This window comes from Phasianus colchicus, unplaced genomic scaffold, assembly GCF_987193195.1.
Source record: "Phasianus colchicus unplaced genomic scaffold, bPhaCol1.hap1.1 HAP1_SCAFFOLD_88, whole genome shotgun sequence".
NCBI lineage: Eukaryota > Metazoa > Chordata > Aves > Galliformes > Phasianidae > Phasianus > Phasianus colchicus.
The window spans coordinates 122,461-147,214 of NW_028325259.1; the positions used below are offsets into that span (position 1 = coordinate 122,461).

A 24,754-nucleotide genomic window follows, 5' to 3' on the forward strand; every position below is an offset into this window, starting at 1 on the left:
GAAGGACAGAATCCCACTTCACCTCCAGGGTTTCCATCAGCTGATGAGTTGCCTAATTTTAGGCTAAGGATGTGATGGCCTGATAGTAATTGGACAAATTGAAATGGCTTTTAAATTGTGTTAGAAAGAAACTTCTTACACGCAGGCACTGGAAAATGTTGCCCAAAGAGACTGTGGATGATCCATCCCTGCATGCATTCAAGATCAGGATGGATTGGGTGCTGGACAGTCTGATCTGGTTGTTGGCAACCCGGTCCATGGCTGGGGGCTTGGAAGTAGGTGATCTTCAAAGTCCCCTCCAGCCAAAGCCTTTCTATGATTCTGTAATCTTATGACTGCATTTACAAGTCATGAATGGAGGATTTCCAGATTTGCCATTTGTTTCTCTCATGATCAAATTTCTTCTTGCAGGAACAACTGTGTTTCTGTAATCCAGTGGATGTGTTGGTTAGTTGAGCTGACTTTGAAGTACGTTCTATAGTGATGACCCTGTTGAGTTGGAGGAGCTCTCAGTTCAGGAGGGCCATGGATATCTCCATGGAGAGAAGGAAATCACATCATCTGCTGCTGAGCTGTGCTGGGCTCCTGGAACAAAGGGAGGTCCTACAAATGGGCAGCACCGCAGAGAGACAACTGTGCCCAGGAGCAGCTCCAGTGCAGCACGCAGCAGGGCTGGGGGCATGATCTGCAGGTGACAGGGACAGAAGAAGGAGACCTTACAGGCTGTGTGACACGTTAGGCTGCAAACTCACTAAAGGAGCATTGCTCACAGCCCTTGACAAGGTAAGACTCTCACTGAAGGTAATGCAGCTGCTTTTCCTGGAGGGATCACTAAATCTGGGACATCCCAGTACAGGTCAGGCTGCATAAACTGTTTCTTGATCATGGAAAAAGACCTGCTCCAGCTGAAAGCTTCTGTGCTGCAGCATCAGAGCACAGCCCTGAGGGCTGCGTGTCCCAGGACGGCTGCAGGCTGTGCAGCCGGGGCTGCAGCCGGGTGCCCAGGGCTGTCCTGCAGAGCAGGTCCCTGCTGTGCCCCAGGGGCTGTGTGCCAGAGCAGGGACTCTGCCGCCTGCCAGGCTCAGCACTCCGCACTCAGCACTCAGCCTGCCTGGGGAGCTGCCCAGGGCACTGTGGGGAGACGTGGGGGGGATGGAGCCCCCCGGCAGGGCAGGGCAGGGCAGGGCAGGGGCCTTCTGCTGCCACAGCTACTGCCTGGGGCAGGGGGATCACAGATAGAGTGCACCACAGGGCACTGCCAGGGACCTTTGTATAAGGATAACAAAAGCGGGAATTTTAGGCCAACTTTTCTCTCTCCTGCTTCTATGGAAGGGTAAATCATTTGTCAATTTTGAGCACATCAACTGATAATCCTGAAGTGCCAACACTTTCCTCATAGGAAACTCCCACCCAGAAACATCTCTGTCCTCATGATCATCATGTCCGATGCATGAATCACCTCCTGTGCAGACAGAGCTCCAGAGAGCAGAGCAGAGCATCTCCCTAGGCACATGTCCATCACCCTCTGCAGTCCACAGGGCCTGAAAGTGACTGCCTCGGACTGTGGGCAACGCAGTCTGTGAGGCTGGGAAGGAGTTAGCTTTGCCTTATTTGAGATGCCATCTCCCTGATGTGTCCTTCATAACTGTGAACTGGCCTTAAGGATGCAAATCTTTCCTATAGCCTGGAGAGCCAAGACCAGGGGTGAAGCAGAGAAGGGCTATGTGCAAGGAAATGCTGTGTTGTTGATGAAATGACTGGTAGGAATCCTTTGCAAGAGTGTGATGATGAAACCTTGCTCAGATCCCTGGAGAAACGGTGAATATTTGTTATGGGCAGTGCATTCTTGTTCTCTCAGCAGGATCTGGCTTCTTTATATGTAACACAGAAGTGCAATCATCTTCCATCTTCAAAATTTACAAACTCAAAGCAGTTGGAAGCAAGTCCAACCACCTCCCCTTACCCTGCAGTAAGCAGAGGTGAATCCCTTTGCCTCTCAACTTTCACTCACAGCCTTCTATGCTGAGTGCAGCAGAAGTGCTCAGGATTTCTTATTTAGGCAAAAACTCCTTGGGCATCATGAGTACGATGAGTATTTGTATGAAAAAAAAAAACAAAAAACCTAACATTAAAACTTCTATTTGCTTCCCACACATTTCTGGCATAAATTGTGCAGATGCTAAAAAGTACTTCTGCATTAGAAGTGATTTCATCTGACGCATTCTGGAAAGAAAATCTGTCCCCACAACACCACTACATTCCCATGTACCCACAGGGACAAAACTGCTTCCTTCAGAGACAAAGGGCAGAATAACTCCTGGCAAACTCAACCTCATGAAATGTATCTCAAATCACAGAGCTGAATGCACACTTTCCACACAGAAATTCATTGTCACTGAATTTTGTACTTCTTGGACAGATCTCCATGCCCAGAAGTTCCACATGCCCAACAGCAGCTCCATCAGTGAGTTCCTCCTGCTGGTGTTGGCAGACACGCGGCAGCTGCAGCTCCTGCACTTCGGGCTCTTGCTGGGCATCTACTTGGCTGCCCTCCTGGGCAACGGCCTCATCAGCACAGCTGTAGCCTTCGACTCCCATCTGCACACCCCCATGTACTTCTTCCTCCTCAACCTCGCCCTCCTCGACCTGGGCTGCATCTCCACCACTCTCCCCAAAGCCATGGCCAATGCCCTCTGGGGCACTAGGCACATCTCCTATGCTGGATGTGCTACACAGACCTTTCTGTTTGTCTTCCTGATATCGGCAGAGTATTGCATTCTCACCATCATGTCTTATGAACGCTATGTTGCCATCTGCAAGCCCCTGCACTACGGGACCTTGATGGACAGCAGAGCTTGTGCCAGCATGGCAGCAGCTGCCTGGGGCACTGGGGTTCTATACGCTGGGATGCAAACTACAAATACATTTTCACTGCCTCTCTGTCATAAGAATGTTTTGGACCAGTTCTTCTGTGAAATCCCTCAGATCCTCAAGCTTTCCTGCTCACGCTTCTTCCTGAGGAAACTAGGGCTTCTTGTGTTTGGTATTTTTGTGCTATTTTGGTGCTTTCTTTTCATTGTTGTGTCCTATGTGCAGATCTTCCGGGCCGTGCTGAGGATGCCCTCTGAGCAGGGACGGCACAAAGCCTTCTCCACATGCCTCCCTCACCTGGCTGTGGTCTCCCTCTTTGTCAGCACTGCCACATTTGCCTATCTGAAGCCCTCGACTCTATCATCCCCATCCCTGGACCTGGTGGTGTCATTTCTGTACTCAGTGGTGCCTCCAGCAGTGAATCCTCTCATTTACAGCATGAGGAACCAGGTGCTCAAGAATGCAGTGAGGAAAATGATGTCATGGTCACATTTCAGCAGGCATAAACTTCACATCTGTCTCAACAAATGACTACCAGTGTGTCCCATAACACACCTATATTAAGTTTCTTACAGATTATAATACATATTTATGTTAATAGCTTCATTTTTCTTTGCTGTTCATAAATATATGTGTGTGTGTAATTATCATTAATGGTTATCATGTTCCTATACATATGTTTGGCTTCCTTATACTTGTACTGAGGCATCACCCTGCTCTCTTTCTCCTGGAGCCCATAGGAACTCTGGGTCAGTGCTGACATTCTCACAGCCTCTGTGTTCCATCTCCATATCTGCAGGCAAATGAGATGCAAGGACCATGGGGCTGATATAGGTTTGATTAGCAAACGGGATCAAAGTATTAGTAAAAGGATCAATATATTACATTAGCAAATAGAATCAGTGTGTGCTCATATTAAATCTTCACAGTTTAGTTTTGATTGGTGTGTGAACAGCCCTGTTTTTATCAACAATCCTGTTTCACAGAAGCACTGAAATCACTTTTTTTGCCTCCACCTGGTGCAAGGACTTGTTCTTGAGTTTGGTATGAACTGTTCGCAGTTATACTGCACCAAGACAGAAAGTTGCTGATTGTGGCAAATCTAGCAGTGGAAATTTGCCAAACTGGGGGAAAAGAGCTAAAAGGTGAGCCAAGGTATACTGTGATGAAGAGGAAGATGAGCTAAAGAGGAGGAAGTATGTGTTGTGAGAAGGAAGACATGATATGAGGGGCTGTGTTGGGGGCACATCTCTGTACCACTGCACGAATGCTGCCCCACAAAGTGCCTGCACTGAGCTGCCGGGGGCTACGTGTGGGGCGGTGGGGCCAGGCTGTCCTGCAGAGGGGTAGGCACACGGAGCCTCATGCTGCAGGGCTGGGATCCCAAAATCACCCTAGAACTCAGCACCCAGCTGTGCTGTGCTCACCTTGCCAGGCTCCCAGGTGCCCCCTGTGCTCCTCTGTCACTGTCCCTCCTCAAAAGGATGGGGGAGAAAACACATCTCAACAATTCCTGGTTTGAGGCATAAAAGTGCTTTATTTTTCCCTTGCTTAAAACCCAATGACAATAAGTTGTGAGTGTTAGTAGCTACATATCAAATGCAGGCTTTTTTTTTTTTTTTTTTTTTTTCCCCTTTCTTTTTTTTCCTGCATACTTTGGAACAGGTATTGCATTCAGCGTCCCTTTCACCTTAATATATTATTGGCAACGACACCTAACCCACAACACATTTGACTGATATTCTATTTTATTTTATGGCTTATCTTCCTCTCTGACCGTGAAATACCCCGGGATATGCAGCTCTTCTTCTCTTCTGAGAACCAGGTATCTTCAAAGTTGCCGGTCCAGTGAACTGGAATATTAGCTCTTTAATTACCCGTGCTTTACACGACATTATGATGTATAATACCAATAACAGAAGCATAAAACCGTGAAATGGATGCAGCTAACAGGTTGTGATCAACGGTTCTGGGTCACGGTGGAGGTGGTCACAAGCAGTGTCCCTCAAGGATCCGTCTTGGCACTGCTGCTCTTCATCATCTTCATCAGCAACGTAGATGATGGCATCAAGTGCACCCCCTTCAGGTTTGCCGATGACACCAAGCTGAGCAGTGCAGTTGATCCATTGGAGGGAAGGAAAGCCATCCAGAGGGACCTGGACAGGCTGGAGAAGTGGCCCCATGTGAAACTAATGAGGTTCATCAAGGCCAAGCACAAGGTGATGAACTCGGCCCAGGACAATCCCAGGTGTTTATACAAACTGGGGGAGGATCTCCTTGAGAGCAGCCCTGTGGAGAAGGACTTGGGAGTCCTGGTGGATGAGAAGCTGGACATGAGCCAGCAGTGTGCACTTGCAGCCCGGAAGGCCAACTGTGTGCTGGGCTGCATGAAAAAAGGGGTGGCCAGCAGGGAGAAGGAGGTGATTGTCCCCCTCTACTCGGCTCTTGTGAGGCCCCATCTGCAGTACTGCGTCCAGCCTGGGGCCCCCAGTACAGAAAGGACGTGGAGCTCCAGAGGAGTGGGTCCAGAGGAGGGCCACTAAGGTAATCAGAGTGCTGGGGCATCTCTCCTACGCGGAAAGGTTGAGGGAGCTGGGCTTGTTTAGCTTGGAGAAGAGAAGGCTGCAGGCAGACCTCATTGTGGCCTTTTTCAGTCAGAGGGTGAAGCACAGGGATTGGTTGTCCAAGGAGGCTGTGGATGCCCCATCCCTGGAGGCATTCAAGGCTGGGATGGATGTGACTCTGGACAGCCTGGTCTGGTGGTTGGTGACCCTGCCCGTGGCAGTGGGGTTGAAACTGGATGATCACTGTGGTCCTTTTCAAGCCAGGCCAATCTATGAATCTATGATTCAGTGATAAACTGTGTGTAAACCCGGAGTAAAGTGTGAGTACACTCAGAGTAGTGAGTCAGCAAACCTCAAGTAAGGTCTGAGTAAATCTGAAGTAAAGTGCAAGTAAGCCCAGAGAAAATTTTGTGTAAAGCTGAAGTCAAGTGTGAAGAAACCTGACTAAACTGTTTGTAAACCTGGATACAAGAGTGAGCGATGTCGGAATAGTGTGTGAGTAAACCTGGAGTCATGTGTGAGTAAACCCTGAGTAAAGCATGTGTAAACATGGAGTACAGAGAGAACACCTGGAGTAGAGTGTGAGTAAAAGCAAGAGAAAAGACTGAGTAAACCAGGAGAAGCGTGTGAGCAAACCCAAAGTAAATTGAGAGTAAACCCAGAGTAAAGAGTGAGTAAACCTGGAATAAAGTGTGAGTAAAATCCAGTGTAAGGTGTGGGAACACAGTATGAAGTGTGAGTATAGCCGAAGTTCAGTGTGAGTAAACGTGGAGTAAAGTTAGAATAAGATCCAGTGTAAGGTGTGAGAACACTCTGAGTAGTGTGTGAATACACCTGGAGTATCGTATGAGGAAATCCAAAGAAAAGTGTGAATAAACCTGTAGGAAAAAAAAAAAAAAAAAAAAAAAACCTAAAATAAAAACCAGAGAAAAGTAAGAGTAAACCCAGAGTAAAGTGTGAGTTTACACAGAGTAAATTCAGAATAAACCTGGAATAATGTTTGAGTAAACACAGATAAAAGTGTGAGTAAGCCTGAAGAAAAGTTGGAGTAAACCTGAAGTGTGTGTACACTGGGAGTGGAGTGTGTGTGATCCTGAAGTAACTGAGTAAACATGAAATCAAGTGTGAGAAAAACCATATTGTGAATGCACCCAGTGCAGAGTGTGAGAAAACCAGAACTAAAGTGTGAGTAATCACAAAGAAGAATGTGAGTAAATCCAAAGAAAAGCATGAGAAAACTTGGATGAAAGTTTTGGATGAAAACTGGAGTAAATTGTGAGTAAACCCAGAAAAAATAGTGTGAGTCAAACCAGAAAAACGGTGAGTAAAACCCGAACTAAAATGTAAATATATACTGTGAATGGTTTGAGTAAACCCAGAGTAAAGTTTGAACTTTGCAACACTTGAAGAAAAGTTTGAGTAAGCCTGGAGTAGAGTGTGAGAAAAATGCAATAAAGTGTGAGTAAACCTGCATGAAAGTGTGAGTAGACCAGGAGTGAAGTGCAAGTAAAGCCCGGAGTAAAGAGTCAGTAAAAGTTGTAAATTTGGGGTAAACACTGAGTAAAGTGTGAATAAACCTTAAGTAAAGTGTCAGAAAAAAAAACAGAGTAAAGCGTAAAACCTAGAGTCAAGTCTGCGTAAACCTGAAATAAAGTGTGAGAAAACATAGAGTGTGAGCAAACCCAGTTTAAAGTGTGAGTAAAACCCAAAGTCAGAGAAAACATAGAGTAAAGAGTGAGTAAAATCCAGAGTAGAGAGTGAGTAAAATCTGCAGAAAGGTAAGAGAAAACCCTTTACAAATTGAGAGTAAACCTGAGGTAGTGTGCACAAAAGCCAGAGTGGAAGGTAAGACCCATGTAGAAGTGTCAGTAACCTGCAGTAAAGTGTAAGTAAACTCAGAATAAAGTGTGAGAAAGACCTGGTGTAAAGTGTGATAAAGACCTGTTGGTAAAATCTGGAGAAATTTTGAGTAAATCCAGAGTAAAGTATGAGTAAAATTGAAGAAAAGTTCAAGTAAGCCTTGAGTAAAATGTGAATAAAAGATAAAAATGTGTGAATAAAACCGGAGTAAAGTGTGAGTAAACTCGGTGTAAAGTGTGCGGTAACACAAAGTAAGGTGTGAGTAAACATGGTGTAAACTGTGAGTAAAAACCAGAGTAGATATGAGTAAACCTGAGTAGGCTGTGAGTACACCCAGAGTAGAATGTGAATAAAATTCGGTGTAGCGTGTGTGTAGAACCTGGATTAAATTGAGGGAAAACCTAGAGTAAAACGTGAGTAAATCTTGGAGTAAAGTCTAAAAAAAGCCTAGATGTAACTGTATAAAACTGGGAGTAATGAGTGAGGCAAACACAGCAAATTAAGAGAAAACTCGATGTGAATTGAGAATGTGAGAAACACGCTCAGGATAAAAAGTTCTCATCAGGCAAAGATGTTTGGGAAGGGCATTTTATTCATTAATGCAGTGATGGGTGCACACCCCCTATTGACAAGGGAGAAATTGCACAACTACCAGTGTAATTCTTTCTGTTATGTACCAAGGATCTGACACAGGTATAGCCTCTCCTGGCACTCCAGGTATACTCAAACTTTAATTCAAGTTTTCTCACACTTTCACTCCTTTTTTACTCCTTTTTTAGTCCTTTTTTTCTCACTCCTTGTTTATTCTTACTTTTCTCCAGGTTTTACTCACACCATACTCCAGGTGTACTCTCACCTTCGTGTTTTACTTACAATTCACTCCAGGTTTACTCTTACTCACTTACTAGATGTGCCCAGACTTTATTCAGGGTTTTACTTGCAACTTCCTCTGGTTTTTACTCACTTTTTATTCAAGTCTTACTCACACATTACTCTGGCTTTACTCTTACTTTTCTCCCAGCTTACACTGGGATCACTCACACTTTAACCTGGGATCACTCACTGTTCACTCCAAATTTACTCACACTTTATTTCGGGTTTATTCAGATCTTACTCAGGTTTTACTCACTCTCTATTCCAGTTGTGCTCACAATCTAATCCAGGATTACTCACACTTTTCTTCTGCTAATTTCAGACCTTACTCAGGGTTTACTCACTCTCTACTTTGTGTCTACTCTGGGTTTTACTCATACTTTACTACAGGTAATCTCAAACATTACTCCGGGTTTAACCTTAGTTTTCTCCTGGTTTTACTCACGTTTTACACCGGCTTTACAAACACTTAACACCTGGTTTAACTCTCACTTTACTCCGGGTTTACTCTTACTCTACTCCATGTGGACTCCCCTCTTACTACTGGTTTACTGCAACTGTGCTCAAGGTTTACTCTCACTTTACTCGTGGTTCACTCTTTTCTCTGGTTTTTACTCACACCACTCCTGTTTCACTAACACTTTACAATGGTTTACTCACACTTTTCATCAGGTTTACGCAAACCTTACTCAGAGCTTATTCATTCTCTACATCAGGTGAACTCACAATTTACTCTGTATCTTCACACAGTTTACCCCACATTTACTATCACCTTACTCTGGGTTTACTTATACTTTACTTTGGGTTGTCTCACACATTTCTCCATCTTTACCCTTACTTTTTCTCCTGGTTTTACTCACACTTTGAACCAGGTTAATGGACACTTTATCTTAGGTTTACCTTCCCTTTACTCCGGGTTTACTCTTACTCTACTCAGGTTGTACTGACACCTTTCTGTTGGTTTTGCTCACCCCTTACTTCTGGTTTTACTTACACTTTACTCTGGATTTTACTCACACTTTACTCAAGTTTTTCTCTCGCTTAACTCGTGGTTTACTATGTCTTTTCTTCAGGTTTCACTTACACTTGACTCCAGGTTCACTCACAAGTAACTCTGGGTTTAATCACACTTTACTTTGGGTTTATTCAGACCTTACTCAGGGTTTACTCTCTCTCTACTCCAGGTCTACTCACATTTTACTTTGGGTTTACATACAGTTTACTCCAAGTTTACTTACACTTTACTCCAGGTTTACTCACAATTTTCCCCAGGTTACCACATTCTCTTGCTTTACCCTGTCTTTTCTGTGGCTTTTACTCACACTTTACCCTGGGATCAGGGTACTTGACTCCAGGTTCACTCACAATTGAAATCAGTCCTACTCAAACCTTACTCAAGGTTCACTCACTCTACTCCTGGTGCATTCAAACTTCAGGTTTACTCACACTTTACTCTTGCTGGACTTACATTTTACTTTGTGTCTTCCCACACTTTACTCAGGATTGTAGTTCCAACTTATTATGGGTTCTACTCACACTTTACTCTGGGTTTACTCTTTCTCTGGGTTTACTCACACTTTTCTCCAGGTTTGCTCACATTTTATTCCAGGTTTATTCACACTTTGTTTTTACTGACACTTGCACTGGTATTACTCACACTGGCTTTTTATCTGGCTTTTACTCACATTTTACTCCAGGTTTACTCATTCTTCAAGCTTACTCAAAATTTACTCTAGGTTTACTCACACTTTACTCCTGCTTTTTCTCACCCTGTACCAAAGTTTTACTCACACTCGTTTTACTCAGGGTTTACTCACATTTTAGACAACATTTACTCACACTTTTCTCTGGGTTTACACATACTTTAGTCTGGTTTTTGTCTCAGTTAACTCCATGTCTTCCCACATTTTACTCCGGTTCCACCCACACTTCACTCCTTGTTTACACACACTTCACTACACATTTACTCCTACTCTACACTGGGTGTACTCATGCCTTACTCCAGGGTTTACCCACACTTCCCTCCAGGTTTAATCTGTACTATGGGTTTTACTATCACTTTACTCTGAGTTTACTCACACTTTTCTCCTGCCGTTACTCACCCTTTACCCCAGGTTTAATTAATTGTAGAAAATAATTTAAGTCAAAAGTTTTTTGCCTTCATAGTGTTGAATTGGCAGCTGCAGATTTGACTTTGCTTAGCCAAGTTTTCGCTGCCAGTAACATGCTTTTCTACAGCATCATTTTCTACAGGCAATTAGCACTGACAGTCATTCTCTCATTTTTCGCAATAACGATGCTAACTATCCTATCTCTGGAATGCAAGGTTGCAGGCTCAGACAGTAAAACCACAAATTAATGAAGAAGTAGCAGATTGGTGAATGGAGTTGTGGTCGATGAGATGACCAACCAGAAGCAGCCAAGCGTCCTCCATCCTAACCCAAGCTTAAGAAAGTAACACAATGACTTTCATCGCAAAGACGGTATGTGTAAAATAACTGAGACTCAGGGTTGAGGGGGGGTATCAATCATTTTTGGGAGTCAGTGTAATAAACCAGCCTATTTGTGGACATCTAATGCATATGTAAGCAGCCTGCTCTTTAAGTATGTGCATTTCTTGCCCTCCAGTATGCAGGCTAGGTGGCAATATCCCCTCTGCATCTGGCGTGCATGCAGCCCTGATTAAACACACCTGCTTTAGAACTACTCAGTGGTTATAGAGTTTGATTTCCTCACATCAGTTCCATTCCCCAGTTCAGCCCTTGTCAGCCTTCCTCAAGTGCATCTGGTCCCACCGCCTTCCCGTCAAACTGAAGAGATCACCGCTCTGCCAGTCCCAAAATGGGACCCCGGGAGAAGAACCCTTCTGCACGGCGGGGGGAGGCTGCGGCCCTGAGTCCCAGGCCCTGGACTCAGGTCACTTCCCCACTGCTCTCCAATCTCGGCCCAGCGCGGCTCCTCGGGGCAGAGAGGGAAGCAACCCTTCAAATCCATCTCACATATCTCTCCACAGAGATAAGGATGTGATGTGGGATCATGCCAAAGGACTTTCAACAGTCCAGCTAGATTTTTGTACCGGTCTGTGTAACTGATGTACTGTCAAAGCATCCACATTATCATTCTGACCGTAAAGAACCACAGCATTTAATGAAGCTTTGGGAAAGCACTCATTTCTCATTTATATCCTTAAAATATTGAGCTAAACAAAGCATTGTGAATCTCAGGACAGTGGTTGTGTTATAGTAAAACACATCTTTTTACAGCACACACAAAGAAATTGTTCGTAAGATTGATTCTTTGCTTACAAGTGGCACCTGATAGATGCGTGTGTTTCTGTAACGTAGCAACCTTTACTTTGGGATCCAGAGAGCTGTTATTGGAATGGTCCAGAGTTCTGCAAATGACCAAAGCATTCAGAAGTGAATCATTACCTGAACTGCACTGACACAACAGACTGGGTCTGACAGCAAGAACAGAAATAACTAAGGGGTACACGGGGTTACTTTAGGGAATTATTGGTAAATATTAGGGGAAAAGAAAGAAAGAAAGAAAGAAAGAAAGAAAGAAAGAAAGAAAGAAAGAAAGAAAGAAAGAAAGAAAGAAAGAAAGAAAGAAAGAAAGAAAGAAAGAAAGAAAGAAAGAAAGAAAGAAAGAAAGAAAGAAAGAAAGAAAGAAAGAAAGAAAGAAAGAGAAGAGAAAAGAAAAGAAAAGAAAAGAAAAGAAAAGAAAAGAAAAGAAAAGAAAAGAAAAGAAAAGAAAAGAAAAGAAAAGAAAAGAAAAGAAAAGAAAAGAAAAGAAAAGAAAAGAAAAGAAAAGAAAAGAAAAGAAAAGAAAAGAAAAGAAAAGAAAAGAAAAGAAAAGAAAAGAAAAAGAAAGCTCAGGATGTGAGAGGACAGAGAAATACAAAAGTGGCATATCATTTTAATTAGAGTAAGTAGGTAAAGGAACAAGAGGGATGTGAAATCCTAACTGACTGTGAGCAGATTTCTGTGTTGGAAATCATTTAAATTATATAAACAATTAGTCATGTGTTGTGGGTTACGTATGGTTTCAAATAATATATTAAGGTGGAAAGGACGCTAAATGCAATAGCTGTTCCAAAGTGTGCAGAAAACATTGCATTTGATATGTAGCCATTAATACACACAATTTGTTCTCATGGGTTTTAAGCAAGGAAAGAATAAAGCACCTTTTCCCTCAAACCAGGAATTGTTGAATTCTGTTTTCTCTCCCATCCTGTAGGGGAGGGGCAGTGACAGAGCAGCATAGGAGGCACCTGGGAGCCAGGCAAGGTGAGCACAGCACAGCTGGGCGCTGAGTTCCAGGCTGATTTTGGGGTCCCAGCCCTGCAGCAGGAGGCTCCGTGTGCCTTCCCCTCTGCAGGACAGCCCGGCCCCATCACCCCACAGGCAGCCCGTGGCAGCTCAGTGCAGGCACTGTGTGGCAGCATGCGTGCAGTGGTACATAGATGTGCCCCCAGCACAGCCCCTGATACCGCACGTCCTCCTTCTCACAGCACCTACTTCCTCCCCTTTAGTTCATCTTCCTCTTCATCATGGTGCACCCTGGCTCACCTTTTAGCTCCTTTCCCCCAGTTTGGCAAATTTCCATTGCTTGTTTTGCACAATCAGCAGCTTTCTGTCTTGGTGCACTATAACTGCCAACAGTTCATACCAAACTCAAGAACAAGTCCTTGCACCTGGCGGAGGCAAACAAATGTGATTGCAGTGCTTCTGTGAAACAGAAGTGATAAAAACAGGGCTGTTCACACACGAAGCAAAGCTAAACTGGTAACATTTAAGATGAGTACACACTGATTCGTTCTGCTAATGTAATATATTGATCCTTATACTAATACATTGATCCTTTTGCTAATCCAGCCCATATCATGACCACTGAACCTGCTGGCCTCTCATTTGCCTGCAGATACAGAGATGGAACACAGAGGCTGTGAGAGAGTCAGCACTGACCCCGAGTTCCTGTGGGCTCCAGGAGAAAGAAAGCAGGATGATGCCTCAGAGAAGTGATTGGAATCCAAACACATGTTTAGGAACACAATAACCACTAATGATAATTACGCATATATATGAACAGCAAAGAAAAATGTATCTATTAATATAATTAAATATTTTAAACATTAAAAAAAAATAACATAGGTGTGTTAGGGGACAGACTGGGAATCATTTGTTATGACAGAGGATAAATTTATCCCCACTGAAATGTGACCGTGACATCATTTTCCTCACTGCATCCCTGAGCTCCTGGTTCTTCATGCTGTAGACGAGGGGGTTCACTGCTGGAGGCACCACCGAGTACAGAAATGACACTACCAGGTCCAGGGATGGGGAGGAGAGGGAGGCAGGCCTCAGATGGGCAAAAAAAGCAGTGCTGAGAAACAGGGAGACCACGGCCAGGTGAGGGAGGCACTTGGAGAAGGCTTTGTGCCGTCCCTGCTCAGAGGGCATCCTCAGCACGGCCCTGAAGATCTGCACATAGGACAAAACAATGAATACAAAGCACCCAGATGCTAAAGAGGCACTGATCACAAGAAGACAAATTTCTTTGAGGTAGGACTGTGAGCAGGAGAGCTTGAGAAACTGGGGGATTTCACAGAAGAACTGATCCACTGCACTGCCTTGGCAAAGAGGCAGTGAAAATGTATTGGCAGTGTGCAGCAGGGAATTAAGGACCCCAGTGCCCCAGGCAGCTGCTGCCATGGTGGCACAAGCTCTGCTGTCCATCAAGGTCCCATAGTGCAGGGGCTTGCAGATGGCAACGTAGCGGTCATACGACATGATGGTGAGAATGCAATATTCTGCTGAGATGAAGAAGAGAAAGAAAAAAAGACCTGAGCAGCGCATCCAGCATAGGAAATGTGCCTGATGTCCCAGAGGGCATTGGCCATGGCTTTGGGGAGAGTGGTGGAGATGCAGCCCAGGTCGAGGAGGGCGAGGTTGAGGAGGAAGAAGTCCATGGGGGTGTGCAGGCAGTGGTGGCAGGCTACGCCTGTGCTGATGAGGCCATTGCCCAGGAGGGCAGCCAGGTAGATGCCCAGCAAGAGCCAGAAGTGCAGGAGCTGCAGCTGCCGCGTGTCTGCCAACGCCAGCAGGAGGAACTCGCTGATGGAGCTGCTGTTGGGCATCTGCAGTTCCTGGGCCTGGAGTCCTGTTCACAGTGCAGAAAATAATGACAAGTCAAGACCATTCACACAGAAACTCTTCCCACCATTATATAGAAGTTTTTCTATGTGTATGGAAAATGTTCATTTATCTCCATAGCATGAGTTTATTTTAATGAGCTTTACTGCACCTTAAGAAGTAGAAGCTGAAAGAGCTCTTACTTTCCTCTCATTCCCTAATCATATCCAGGATATTTTACTCTTACAAGTGATTTCCATGTCTCATGTCTTTACCCCTTCTGCACTCAGAGTGCCCATCCCAAACTCTATGCACTTCACTTTCTGTTAGAGAAAGCTGCCTGTTTTCAGGATAAGTGCTTTATACATGTCTGCAGAGAATTACGATAATTTCAGCTGGTGCTGTCCTTTGGGAGAAAAGAGGCTGAAAGCACATGGGGAGGTTGTTCATATAACTGCAGACTGAGAAACAGATAGTTTAAGATTCTCAGAGATGTGTTCATATTTCACAACTCCTTTCAGAATTCTGTGTCCAACTCATTATCTTTCCCTAAGGACAGGTATGGGAAAATCCCTGTCTTGTCTCTCCTCTTGCAAAGTGCCCTTGGAAACTCTCTGGGATGCAAAGAAGCCGTGATCCCGTTGCCCCAGGCAGCAGCTGTGGCAGCAGAAGGCCCCTGCCCAGCCCTGCCCTTCTGGGGGGCTCCTTCCCCCACACATCACCCCGCAGCGCCCTGGGCAGCTCCCTTGGCAGGTTGAATGCTGAGTGCTCAGTGCTCAGTGCTGAGCCTGGCAGGCAGCAGAGTCCCTGCCCTGGCACACAGCCCCTGAGGCACAGCAGGGACCTGCTCTGCAGGACAGCCCTGGGCACCCGGCTGCAGCCCCTGGGCTGTGCTCTGATCCTGCAGCATGGAAACCCTCAGCTGGAGCAGTTCTTTATCCATAATAAAGAAACAGTTTATGCAGCCTGAGCTGCACTGGGATGTCCCAAATTTAGTGATCCCTGCAGGAAAAGCCTCTTCATTTGCTGCAGCCAGAGACTTACCTTGTCAAGGGCTGTGAGAAATGCTTCTTCCGTGAGCACACAGTCTGCTAATGTGCCACACAGCGTGTAAGCTCTCTTTCTTCTCTCCTCTCTCTGTTACCTGCAGATCATGCCCCTAACCTTGCTTGGCTGTGCTGTGCAGAGGAGTTGTTCCTCTGCAGTGCTGCCCACTTGTATGAGATCCCTGTGTCCCAGGAGCCTGGCCCAGCTCAGCAGCACAGGATGGGATTTCCTTCTCTCCATGGAGACCTCCATTGGTCTCCAGAGATGACATCTCCTCAGGGACAGCAGGGTCATCACTGCAGAACGTCCTACACAGTCAGCTCAGTTAATTACCACATGTCCACTGGATTCCACAAGCATGGTTGTTCCTAGAAAAAGATGTTTGACCATGAGAGAAGCAAATGCCAAATCTGGAAACAGCCGCTAAAAAGCTCTAAGTCATAACATTACAGAATCATAGAACGGCATAGTGTGGAGGAGACTTGAAAAATCACCTAGTTCTAGCCCCCCAGCCATGGAAAGGGTTGCCATCTACCAGAACAGGCTGCCCAGGATCCCAACCAACCTGACCTTGAATGCCTGCAGGTATGGGCCTCCACAACTACTCTTGGCAACATTTTCCAGTGCCTGTGTGTAAAAAATGCCTTTCCAATATCAAACCTTAGTCACCCCTTTTTATTTTAAAGCCATTTCCATATGTCCTGTTAATATCAGACCCTCTCATCCTAACCCTAGAGTTATTCATCTCATCCGCTGATGGAAAACCTGAGGCTGAAATGGGATCAGTTCCTCACAGAACCGTGAGAGCAGGGAGTCCTCTTAGCTGAGTTCAGATGTACACAGTGAGGTGTCTGTGTGTGAGCCCCTCATCTGAATCCTTGCTCTTTATTTAACAGGGACTGCACTGCTCACACATAGACACTCAGGGATGACCAAGGTGCCTGGAGTGATCCTAGCTGTGTGCTCGTGCTTGTAAACTGTGGTGGAAAATCTGTGAGACAGACAGCTCCTTCCTGAGCATCAGCTGAGGGCCAGAAGGGAGGTATTCTTGGCCATCCTAAATGCCACCACAGCCCTGTGCTTGGGGCACCCACTGTGCCTTTTGCACCTGTCCCCATGGAGCATGTTGTGTTATTTTGCTGACCAAATGGATGCTCACAAAAGAACAGACAGACCTTCCTCTCTGCTCCATCTGTGGCATAGTCTGGAGTTGAAGGCATTACAAAGCTATGAAACATCTACATTATTTCACTCATGACTCCTTATTAGTTTGCTCTGAGCTCTCATGTGGATGGCATCAGAAGTAGTTTAGGGTAATGTCAGATCCCATACAGAGAAAGATGGCAAACATTGTCCTTATTTTAAACATGAGGAAGTAAGAGGACATCAGTAATTACAGAACTGTCATTCTCACTTCAGTGCCTGGTAAATTTATGGAGAAAATGGTGCTAAGAGTTACTTAAAAACACCTGAAGGATAATTCTCTCGTTGGTCACACCCAACACAAGCTCATGAGGGGAAGGTCCTGTTTAACTTAATGTCCCTTTATGACAGCATCACCCACTGAGTTGACCAAGAGAAACCAGTTGAGGTTATCCTTTAAGATTTCAATAGAGTATAGAGAGAATAGTTTGACTATTTCTCACAGTATCCTTCTGGGCAAAATGTTCTGCACAGGGCTACACAGAAACATAATTTGATGGATAAGCCGCTGGAGAATGGGTCAGAACATAAAGAACATAAAGGACATACAACTATGGGATACTATCTAAAGGAGGGCACTAGAACTGAGTGATCTGAAGTTCAAAGTTTCATTGGGATTGACTGCTTGTTCAGACTGGGCCATTCCCACATCCCACATCCTGGCATGAGACACACTGCTCATATGGGATTTGGGCCTCACGGTATCCCTGCACCCCATGCAGAGTGGCAGCTGCTGTCCCACAGTCTTCCATGTGACATCAGACAAACCTCCATCCCACTGCCCCAGGAAGGGCCCTGAGCCAGCAGGAGGGACACGATCTCCCTGCCAAGGCTCTGGGGATCAGGCCTTGGCCTTTCTGCTTCAGAAGACAAAGGAGGCTTTGCTCAGCATCACAGCCGCCATCCCAGTGCCTTGGTCTGCCTGCAATCATGGCTTCCAATTATCTGCTCTAACAAGTCCCTGGGGAAGCTGGCTTGTGAATGGTCCTCAGTGGGGCCCATTAATACTCCAGGAAACTTCACTGTTCCTTCAGACTTTGTCTTCTTGAGCACTTCATGCAATCTTCTCTGTGCACTGGAGGTTGATGGACTCAGCAGCAAATGCTCCCTGGGACCCATTACAACCTGAAGAGCCTTCCTGTGCCTTGTGCCTTCCTGTCATCTTCTTCAGGTGTTCAGAACTTGTGCAGCAAACTGGACAGGTATCGGGAGAGAGTTAAAATTTGAAGAGAATGATGGGTATTTATGAAGACTATTTATTTATTTATTTATAGTTGGGTTTAAACAAGAAGATGAAGCAGCACTTTGTAAATGATATTGATCCAGGATGTCCCCTAACGACCTTTGCCTCGTCACTGTGTGGACAAATGTCCTCTGCAGCTACCCCACCCCATTTCTACTCCCATTGGCCCCATGGGACTTGCATCAGTTTTCCTCACATCACTTTTCTCCTCTGCAGTCACCTGCTCAGTGCTAAACCTTGTTTGCACCATCTCCCACTGGCTTTCCTCAGAGAACCAGCTGCACATGGGTAATGAAAGATTTCTCTCTCTCTTTTTTTTTTTTTTTTTCCCAATAATTGTAAACATGATGCAATTGAACGAACTGTAGAGCAATGTAATCAACTGCATGCCTTGTCCAAGCCACACCTAATGAGGTTTGTCTTGGGAATATTTGTGCAAGAAATATGTTAGGCAGAGATAGGAAGGCATAGATAGAATCACAGTTAAGGAGTTGATCAAGGAGTCCATCAGACTTTGCAGAAATGTTGCAAGTTCCAATAATCTCCCTGAAGTTCACAGATCAGCCAGATAGTTGGGAGGTATCTGAGTGAACAAAGAGCAAGGGAAGGAAAAGATTGTAGAGCAGTGGGAAGAGCATGTGTCCAGATGGCCTGCTGAAAACTTGTCCTGAATCATGGTCATTGATTTAGGAGAGCTGGAGACAGCTGGAGGATGAGGGACATCAAACACACAGCAGGGTAGAGCAGCGGTGGACGCTGGGCATTGGTCACAGGGCATTGGCACTGGCACCAATTCCTCAGAGAACCAGCTGCACATGGGCAATGAAAGATTTCTCTTTTTTCCAACAAACAGAATTCCTTCATGATGAACAATGAAACACAGTCTGTGTCCCCGTATCTGAAGGCATGTGTTTCCTGCTAACACAGTTCTGCAAAATGTTGTTCTTTTTTGAATAAAATAGAAAGGACACAAAATCCCCTAGAACTCTTGAATTTTCAACTTAAAAAAAAAAACAGATCTCATGAGTATTTCAGAACTTGAGAGGTGTGTTAACTCATTTTCACTGATTTCCATCTTGGTCTTCAATCCATCCAATTCAATTCAATTCAATTCAATTTAGTTCAATTGCTTCAGTTTTATTGACAGGAACATCTTTCAGACTTACAGCTTCAAAAATAAGAGAAAATCCATCTCTGCTTTGAACAGAGCCTGGCACTCCCCAGAATTTCCCTGCTGAGAATTGTCCATGGCAGCTCTCAGTGTTTCCACTAATTGAGTCACACTGTGGTACTGAGATCTTCTCACGTTCTCAGACCTTGTTTTAGAAGGTCACATGCAGCACAGGAGGCTTCACGCCCTTCATGCCAGGTAGCATGCCCCATTTCACTGTGAGCTCACATTCACCCTAGATTTCCTTTTGTTGTGTATATATTTCTAAAAGCCCTTCTGTCTTTGATATGCCTGGGCAGGTTCAACTCTGTGTGAGCTTTAGACTTTCTAAACTAATCTCAGCAGGTACACTAGGACAAACACTCTGCATTGCTCCCAGCTGACCACTTCTTGTTTCCAATTCCTATATCTGCATTCTTTCTGTACTGGGCACCACAGACACTTGAAGAAGCCAAGGTGTGCTCTCCTGAAACCCAAGGTGTGAACTTGACTTTTGCCCTCCCTTCAGACTCCACAGCTCCACCATCCCATGGCCACTGCAGACCAGGTTCACTTGGACCTTCAAATTCTCCACCAGCCCTTCCTTGCCAGTGAGTATGAGATGCAGCAGAGCACCTCTCCTCTTTGGTTTCTCTAAGGCTTGGTGAACAAACTGTCAGCTGTGCTCTCCAGGGATATCCTGGATCTTGTATGCCCTGCTGTGCTGTCCCTGCAGCAGATACTGCAGTGGAAAAGGCCCCCAAAGGGGACAAGGGCCTGAAACATCAGGCTCCTATCTGTCTGCATTGGGCACCTTCCACTTCCTCCTCATGATCAGGAAGCCAGGAACAGACACTGTTGGTCTCCTCTATTTGCCATTGCCATTCACTCTCACCTGGCTGCTCTGCCATCCCAAGGAAGAGCTCAGGGCACACCCACAGAGGGCAGTTCCTCTTTTTTGTCTCCTCTCCCATCTATCATGAAGACTCATGCTACAGTCCAGTTGTGTTCCTGTGATCCAAACAAGAGCTCAGGCCTGCAAGTGTACAAAGCTATGTAGCCCAGCACATACTGGTGTTCTCATCAGTGTAAAATCACATAAGAAAACATCCTATTCAGGAGGCATTATTGGATTCAGTGCATCCATGGTATCTATGAAGGTGGCACATAATCATTGGACCCATTATGGGTAGCTAAGTTATCCAAGCAGCATGGATACTCCTGGACATGTCTTTCCTGAAGGCCCTGTGCTGCATTTGCAGCTGCATGTGAGTGTGCTGGACAGCCCAGGGAACTGGCATGACACTAGGCTGCTTCTGATGTCATTCACATGAGAGCACATAGAAAACTGAGGCTTCTTCAGACGAAGAACAAAGATGTGCGTCAGCTCTGTAGTGCCTTGAGCTCCAGAATAGGCAACAGATGGAGAACAGAGGAAGATCTGCCTCTTCTTTTGTGAGCTCATCCATTTAGTCAGCTGAATAACTCTGCCTGCTCCACGGAGATGAGTAAAAAAGACATACTCCAGTGCCCTAAACGCAGTGGTCTGTTGTCATTTAGGATGGCCAAGAATAGCTCTAACCCCTCTCTGGCCCTCAGCTGATGCTCAGGAAGGAGGTGTCTATCTCAGGGATTTCCCACACACTTCACAAGCACTAGCACACATCCAGGAGCATCGCAGGCACCTTGGTCATCACCCAGGGTCTGTGTGTGAGCAACTGACTCTCCACTGGAGGACCAAGGACTCAGAGCAGGAGCTCACATGCAGGCAACTCCTTGTGCACATCTGAACTGAACCAGAGAAATCCCAAACCCATTTCCACCATAGAGTTTCCATCTAGGGATGAGATGCCAGCACTACCTCAGCTGGATCACTGCCCTGCCCAGGGCAAGTCCACCCCTCCCTGTCCTTGCCTGTGTGCACTTTTTGATACAGCAACACTCACTGAAGGGCTAACCGTATGTCTGGAATTGGTCCTTGTCCAGTGGGCATTTGGTGGTTAATGCAGCAGATTTCAGAGTACAATCATGACACTGCTGTCTTTTAGGAGCTGTTGGCCACAGAGACCCAGGGACATCTCAGGAGAGATCATCGGGAGGATAGAAATCACATCCTCTGCTGCTGAGCTGGTCTGGGCTCCTGGGACACAGGGAGCTCCTACAAGTGGGCAGTGCTGCAGAGACACAGCTCTGACTAAGAGCAGCTCCCGTGTACTCTGCATCAGTACTAGCAGCATGTTCTGAGGTGACATGAAGATAGAAGAGAAAGGAGAGAGGGATTACAGGATGTGTGGGGTGTGAGCAGGCTGCGACCTCACTGCAGGAGCATTGCTTTCAGCCATTGACACAGTAAGTCTCTCACCATAGGTAATGCAAACACTTTTCCAAGAGGGATCACCAAATCTGGCACATCCCAGTGCAGATCAGGCTGCATACACTCTATGTTTCTTTATCATAGAATAAGAGCTGTTCCAGATGAGGTCTTCCCTGCTGCAGCAGGGAATGAATGTTAGGTTTCCTTTGCAATACATGTGCTGATGAGGCACTGCTGAAGTATGTTGAGAAATGATGAATATTCCGTGATGGGCAGTGGATTCCTCTGCTCTCAGCTGGGTCTGCCTTCTTTTCACAGTGTTCTGGGAGTGTAATCCATCTCCCTCTTCAAAACTGACAAGCTCAGAACAATTAGAAACAAGCCCAACCAGCTGCCCTTTCTCCACACTAAGCAGACATGAATCCTTTTGCCTCTCAGGTCTCATAGGCATTCATACTGAGTACAGCAGAAGTGCTCCGAATTTCTCAATTCAGCAAACCCTCCATGGACACACTGAGTGAGAGGATGGAGTGCAGAAAAAACTATCACTGCAACTTCCATTTGTAACCCACATATTTCTGGCTTTGAGTCCACAGATGCTGACAAGCACTTCTCTATTAGAATTTACTTCATGTGATACATTTTGGAAAGAAAACCTTTCCCTACACGACCACATTTCCCTGTCCCTATGGGGACAAGACTGCTTCCTGGAGAGAAAAAGTGCAGAAGCCCTCAAGACAAACTCAACGTCAAGAAATGTGGCTCACATAACTGGGGTTAACTGAAAATTTTCCACACTGAAATCTCTGTCTTTAACTTTTGTACTCCTTGGACAGGTTCTTGTGGCAAGAGGCAGCAGATGCCCAACAGCAGCTCCATCAGCGAGTTCCTCCTGCTGACGTTGGCAGACACGCGGCAGCTGCAGCTCCTGCACTTCTGGCTCTTGCTGGGCATCTACCTGGCTGCCCTCCTGGGCAACGGCCTCATCAGCACAGCCGTAGCCTGCCACCACCGCCTGCACACCCCCATGGACTTCTTCCTCCTCAACCTCGCCCTCCTCGACCTGGGCTGCATCTCCACCACTCTCCCCAAAGCCATGGCCAATGCCCTCTGGGGCACCAGGCACATCTCCTATGCTGGATGTGCTGCTCAGGTCTTTTTCTTTTTGTTTTTGTTTTCAGCAGGGTATTGCATTCTCACCATCATGTCCTATGACCGCTACGTTGCCATCTGCAAGCCCCTGCACTACGGGACCTTGATGGACAGCAGAGCTTGTGCCACCATGGCAGCAGCTGCCTGGGGCACTGGGGTTCTTTTTGCTCTGCTGCACACTGCCAATTCATTTTCACTGCCTCTCTGCCAAGGCAGTGTAGTGGATCAGTTCTTCTGTGAAATCCCCCAGATCCTCAAGCTCTCCTGCTCAGAATCAGACTACCTCAGGGAAATTGGACTTACTGTCCTTAGTGTTCTTGCCTTTTTTGGTTGTTTTATATGCATTGTTGTGTCCTATGTGCAGATCTTCAGGGCTTTGCTGAGGATGCCCTCTGAGCAGGGACGGCACAAAGCCTTCTCCACGTGCCTCCCTCACCTGGCCGTGGTCTCCCTCTTTCTCAGCACTGATTTTTTTGCCTACCTGAAGTCACCCTCTCTGTTGTCCCTTTCACTGAACCTGGTGGTGTCATTTCTATACTCAGTGGTGCCTCCAACACTGAACCCCCACATCTACAGCATGAGGAACCAGGAGCTCAAGGATGCAGTGAGGAAAATGATGTCATGGACAAATTCCATCTATGGCAAACAGGCTCAGACTCTAATGTGAATGATACAAATTGTTTTTTACAGGTTCTCACATCACTTATATACACTCACAAGTTTCCTTTTTTACCTTTCCTATCAGCCTTTACAACTTTCCCATTTGCCTTTTCATGTTGACAATGTATTCCACAAACATTCCTTTTCCGTGCAGACAGGCAGTAACCCAATCAGAGCTGTGCACCATTCCTTTTACTTTTCTTCTAGATATATCCTGTGTTCTCAGCCTTGCTTTCTCATGCTGCTTGTCTTGCTCCACCACTTCTGCTCTAAATAGTCTATCTTGTATTCCCACATCCACCAGGGATAAACTTCTCATCTGTCTCTACAAATAATTCTAAGTCTGTCCAGTAACAGGCCTACATTATGATTTTTAATGTTTATAATATTTATTTATATTAATAGATACGTTTTTCTCTGCTGTTCGTGTGTGTGTGTGTGAGTATCAGTAGTGGTTATCATGGTCCTATACAAGTGTTTGGCTTCCTTCCACTTGTACTGAGGCATCACCGTGCTCTCTTTCTCCTGGAGCCCATATGAACTCTGGGTCAGTGCTGACTCTACCACAGCCTCTGTGTTATCTTTCTGTATCTGTAGGCAAATAAGATGCCAGCAGGCACTGTGGAGGCAGTGGGGATGCAGCAGACCCAGGACAGGAGGCTGAAGGAAGATTCCTCAGGCATACCTGTGCACACACAGTGCCTTTGGAAATGTTCCATTGTCATTCCAAGCATTTTGCACACCCGCAGACTCTCAGGGAGAGGATTTATCAGCACTCATCCCTGTCGACCTGGGTCTGCTGCCCACTCTGATCAGCATGGCCAGCACAGTGTCATCATCAGATCAGATCAGAGGAGGGATGGAGTCTGATGGGAGTTGATGTGCTCATAAAATCTCCCTGAAGAATCAAGTACGACCAGGACCCCATGACCTTGCTGCTGTTGCTCAGTCTCTGTCCCAGGCAGAAGTCCTTGTGACAGTCTCCCAACCCTCAAGCTGGCCATTACCCCAAAGTCAACCGTGGTACAAGATGAGTGTGCTGGGGGACAGATGGAACATCAGAGTCTGGTTGTGACCATTCAAAGGGTAATCCCTCTGCTCAGTCCATGCAAGGACGTCAGCCTCTGAGAGCCCACAAGAGGAGGGAGCTGGCAGAGGTGATCCTGGAGCCCTGGAGACCACCCCATGCCTGTGGGGCCATGAAGCAGGGTGCCTCAGGGCACAGATCCAGCAAAGCTTCCTGTTGTGTGAACAGAAAGGAGACACTGCCCAAGGAAGCTAGCAGCAGATCCAGACCTCATGCCAGTGATTTCCAGCAGCACTTTTCACTGTAATCTGCTGAGGGCTGAGGGCTGAAATGGGACCATTCCACATTCTCCCTGGGTTCAGTGCCTTCACTGGGGAGTGGGCAGCCTGGCCGCACCCTCTCCCAGCCCAGAGCTCAACGGAGCTCAGAACAGGGATGGCTGTGAGCTGTATAGGATATGTTGGAGCTGGGCAGGGAACAGCCTGTGGGGGAGGCTGCTGGAGCAGAAGGTCAGTGCATGCTGACAGGGGCTATGCTGGGGGCACATCTCTGTACCACTGCACGCATGCTGCCCCACACAGTGCCTGCACTGAGCTCCCTGTGGGGCGGTGGGGGAGGGCTATTCTGCAGAGGGGAAGGCATATGGAGCCTCA

The 24,754-nt window shown here is 46.2% G+C and overlaps 3 protein-coding genes across 3 annotated transcripts; 2 read left to right on the forward strand and 1 right to left on the reverse strand.

Annotated features, from left to right (window-relative positions):
• Positions 1-1,213: 1,213 nt before the first annotated feature.
• Positions 1,214-3,402, forward strand: LOC149911587 (olfactory receptor 14J1-like). The gene has a single exon (XM_090133620.1). It carries the CDS (start codon positions 2,335-2,337, stop codon positions 3,400-3,402), a length of 1,068 nt encoding a protein of 355 aa, XP_089989746.1. The 5' UTR covers positions 1,214-2,334.
• A 9,946-nt stretch (positions 3,403-13,348) lies between these two features.
• LOC149911588 (olfactory receptor 14J1-like) lies at positions 13,349-13,963 on the reverse strand. Its single transcript, XM_090133621.1, has one exon. It carries the CDS (start codon positions 13,961-13,963, stop codon positions 13,349-13,351), a length of 615 nt encoding a protein of 204 aa, XP_089989747.1.
• An 8,158-nt stretch (positions 13,964-22,121) lies between these two features.
• LOC149911589 (olfactory receptor 14J1-like) lies at positions 22,122-23,081 on the forward strand. The gene has a single exon (XM_090133622.1). The coding sequence runs from the start codon at positions 22,122-22,124 to the stop codon at positions 23,079-23,081; it is 960 nt and encodes a 319-aa protein (XP_089989748.1).
• The last annotated feature ends 1,673 nt before the right edge of the window (positions 23,082-24,754 follow it).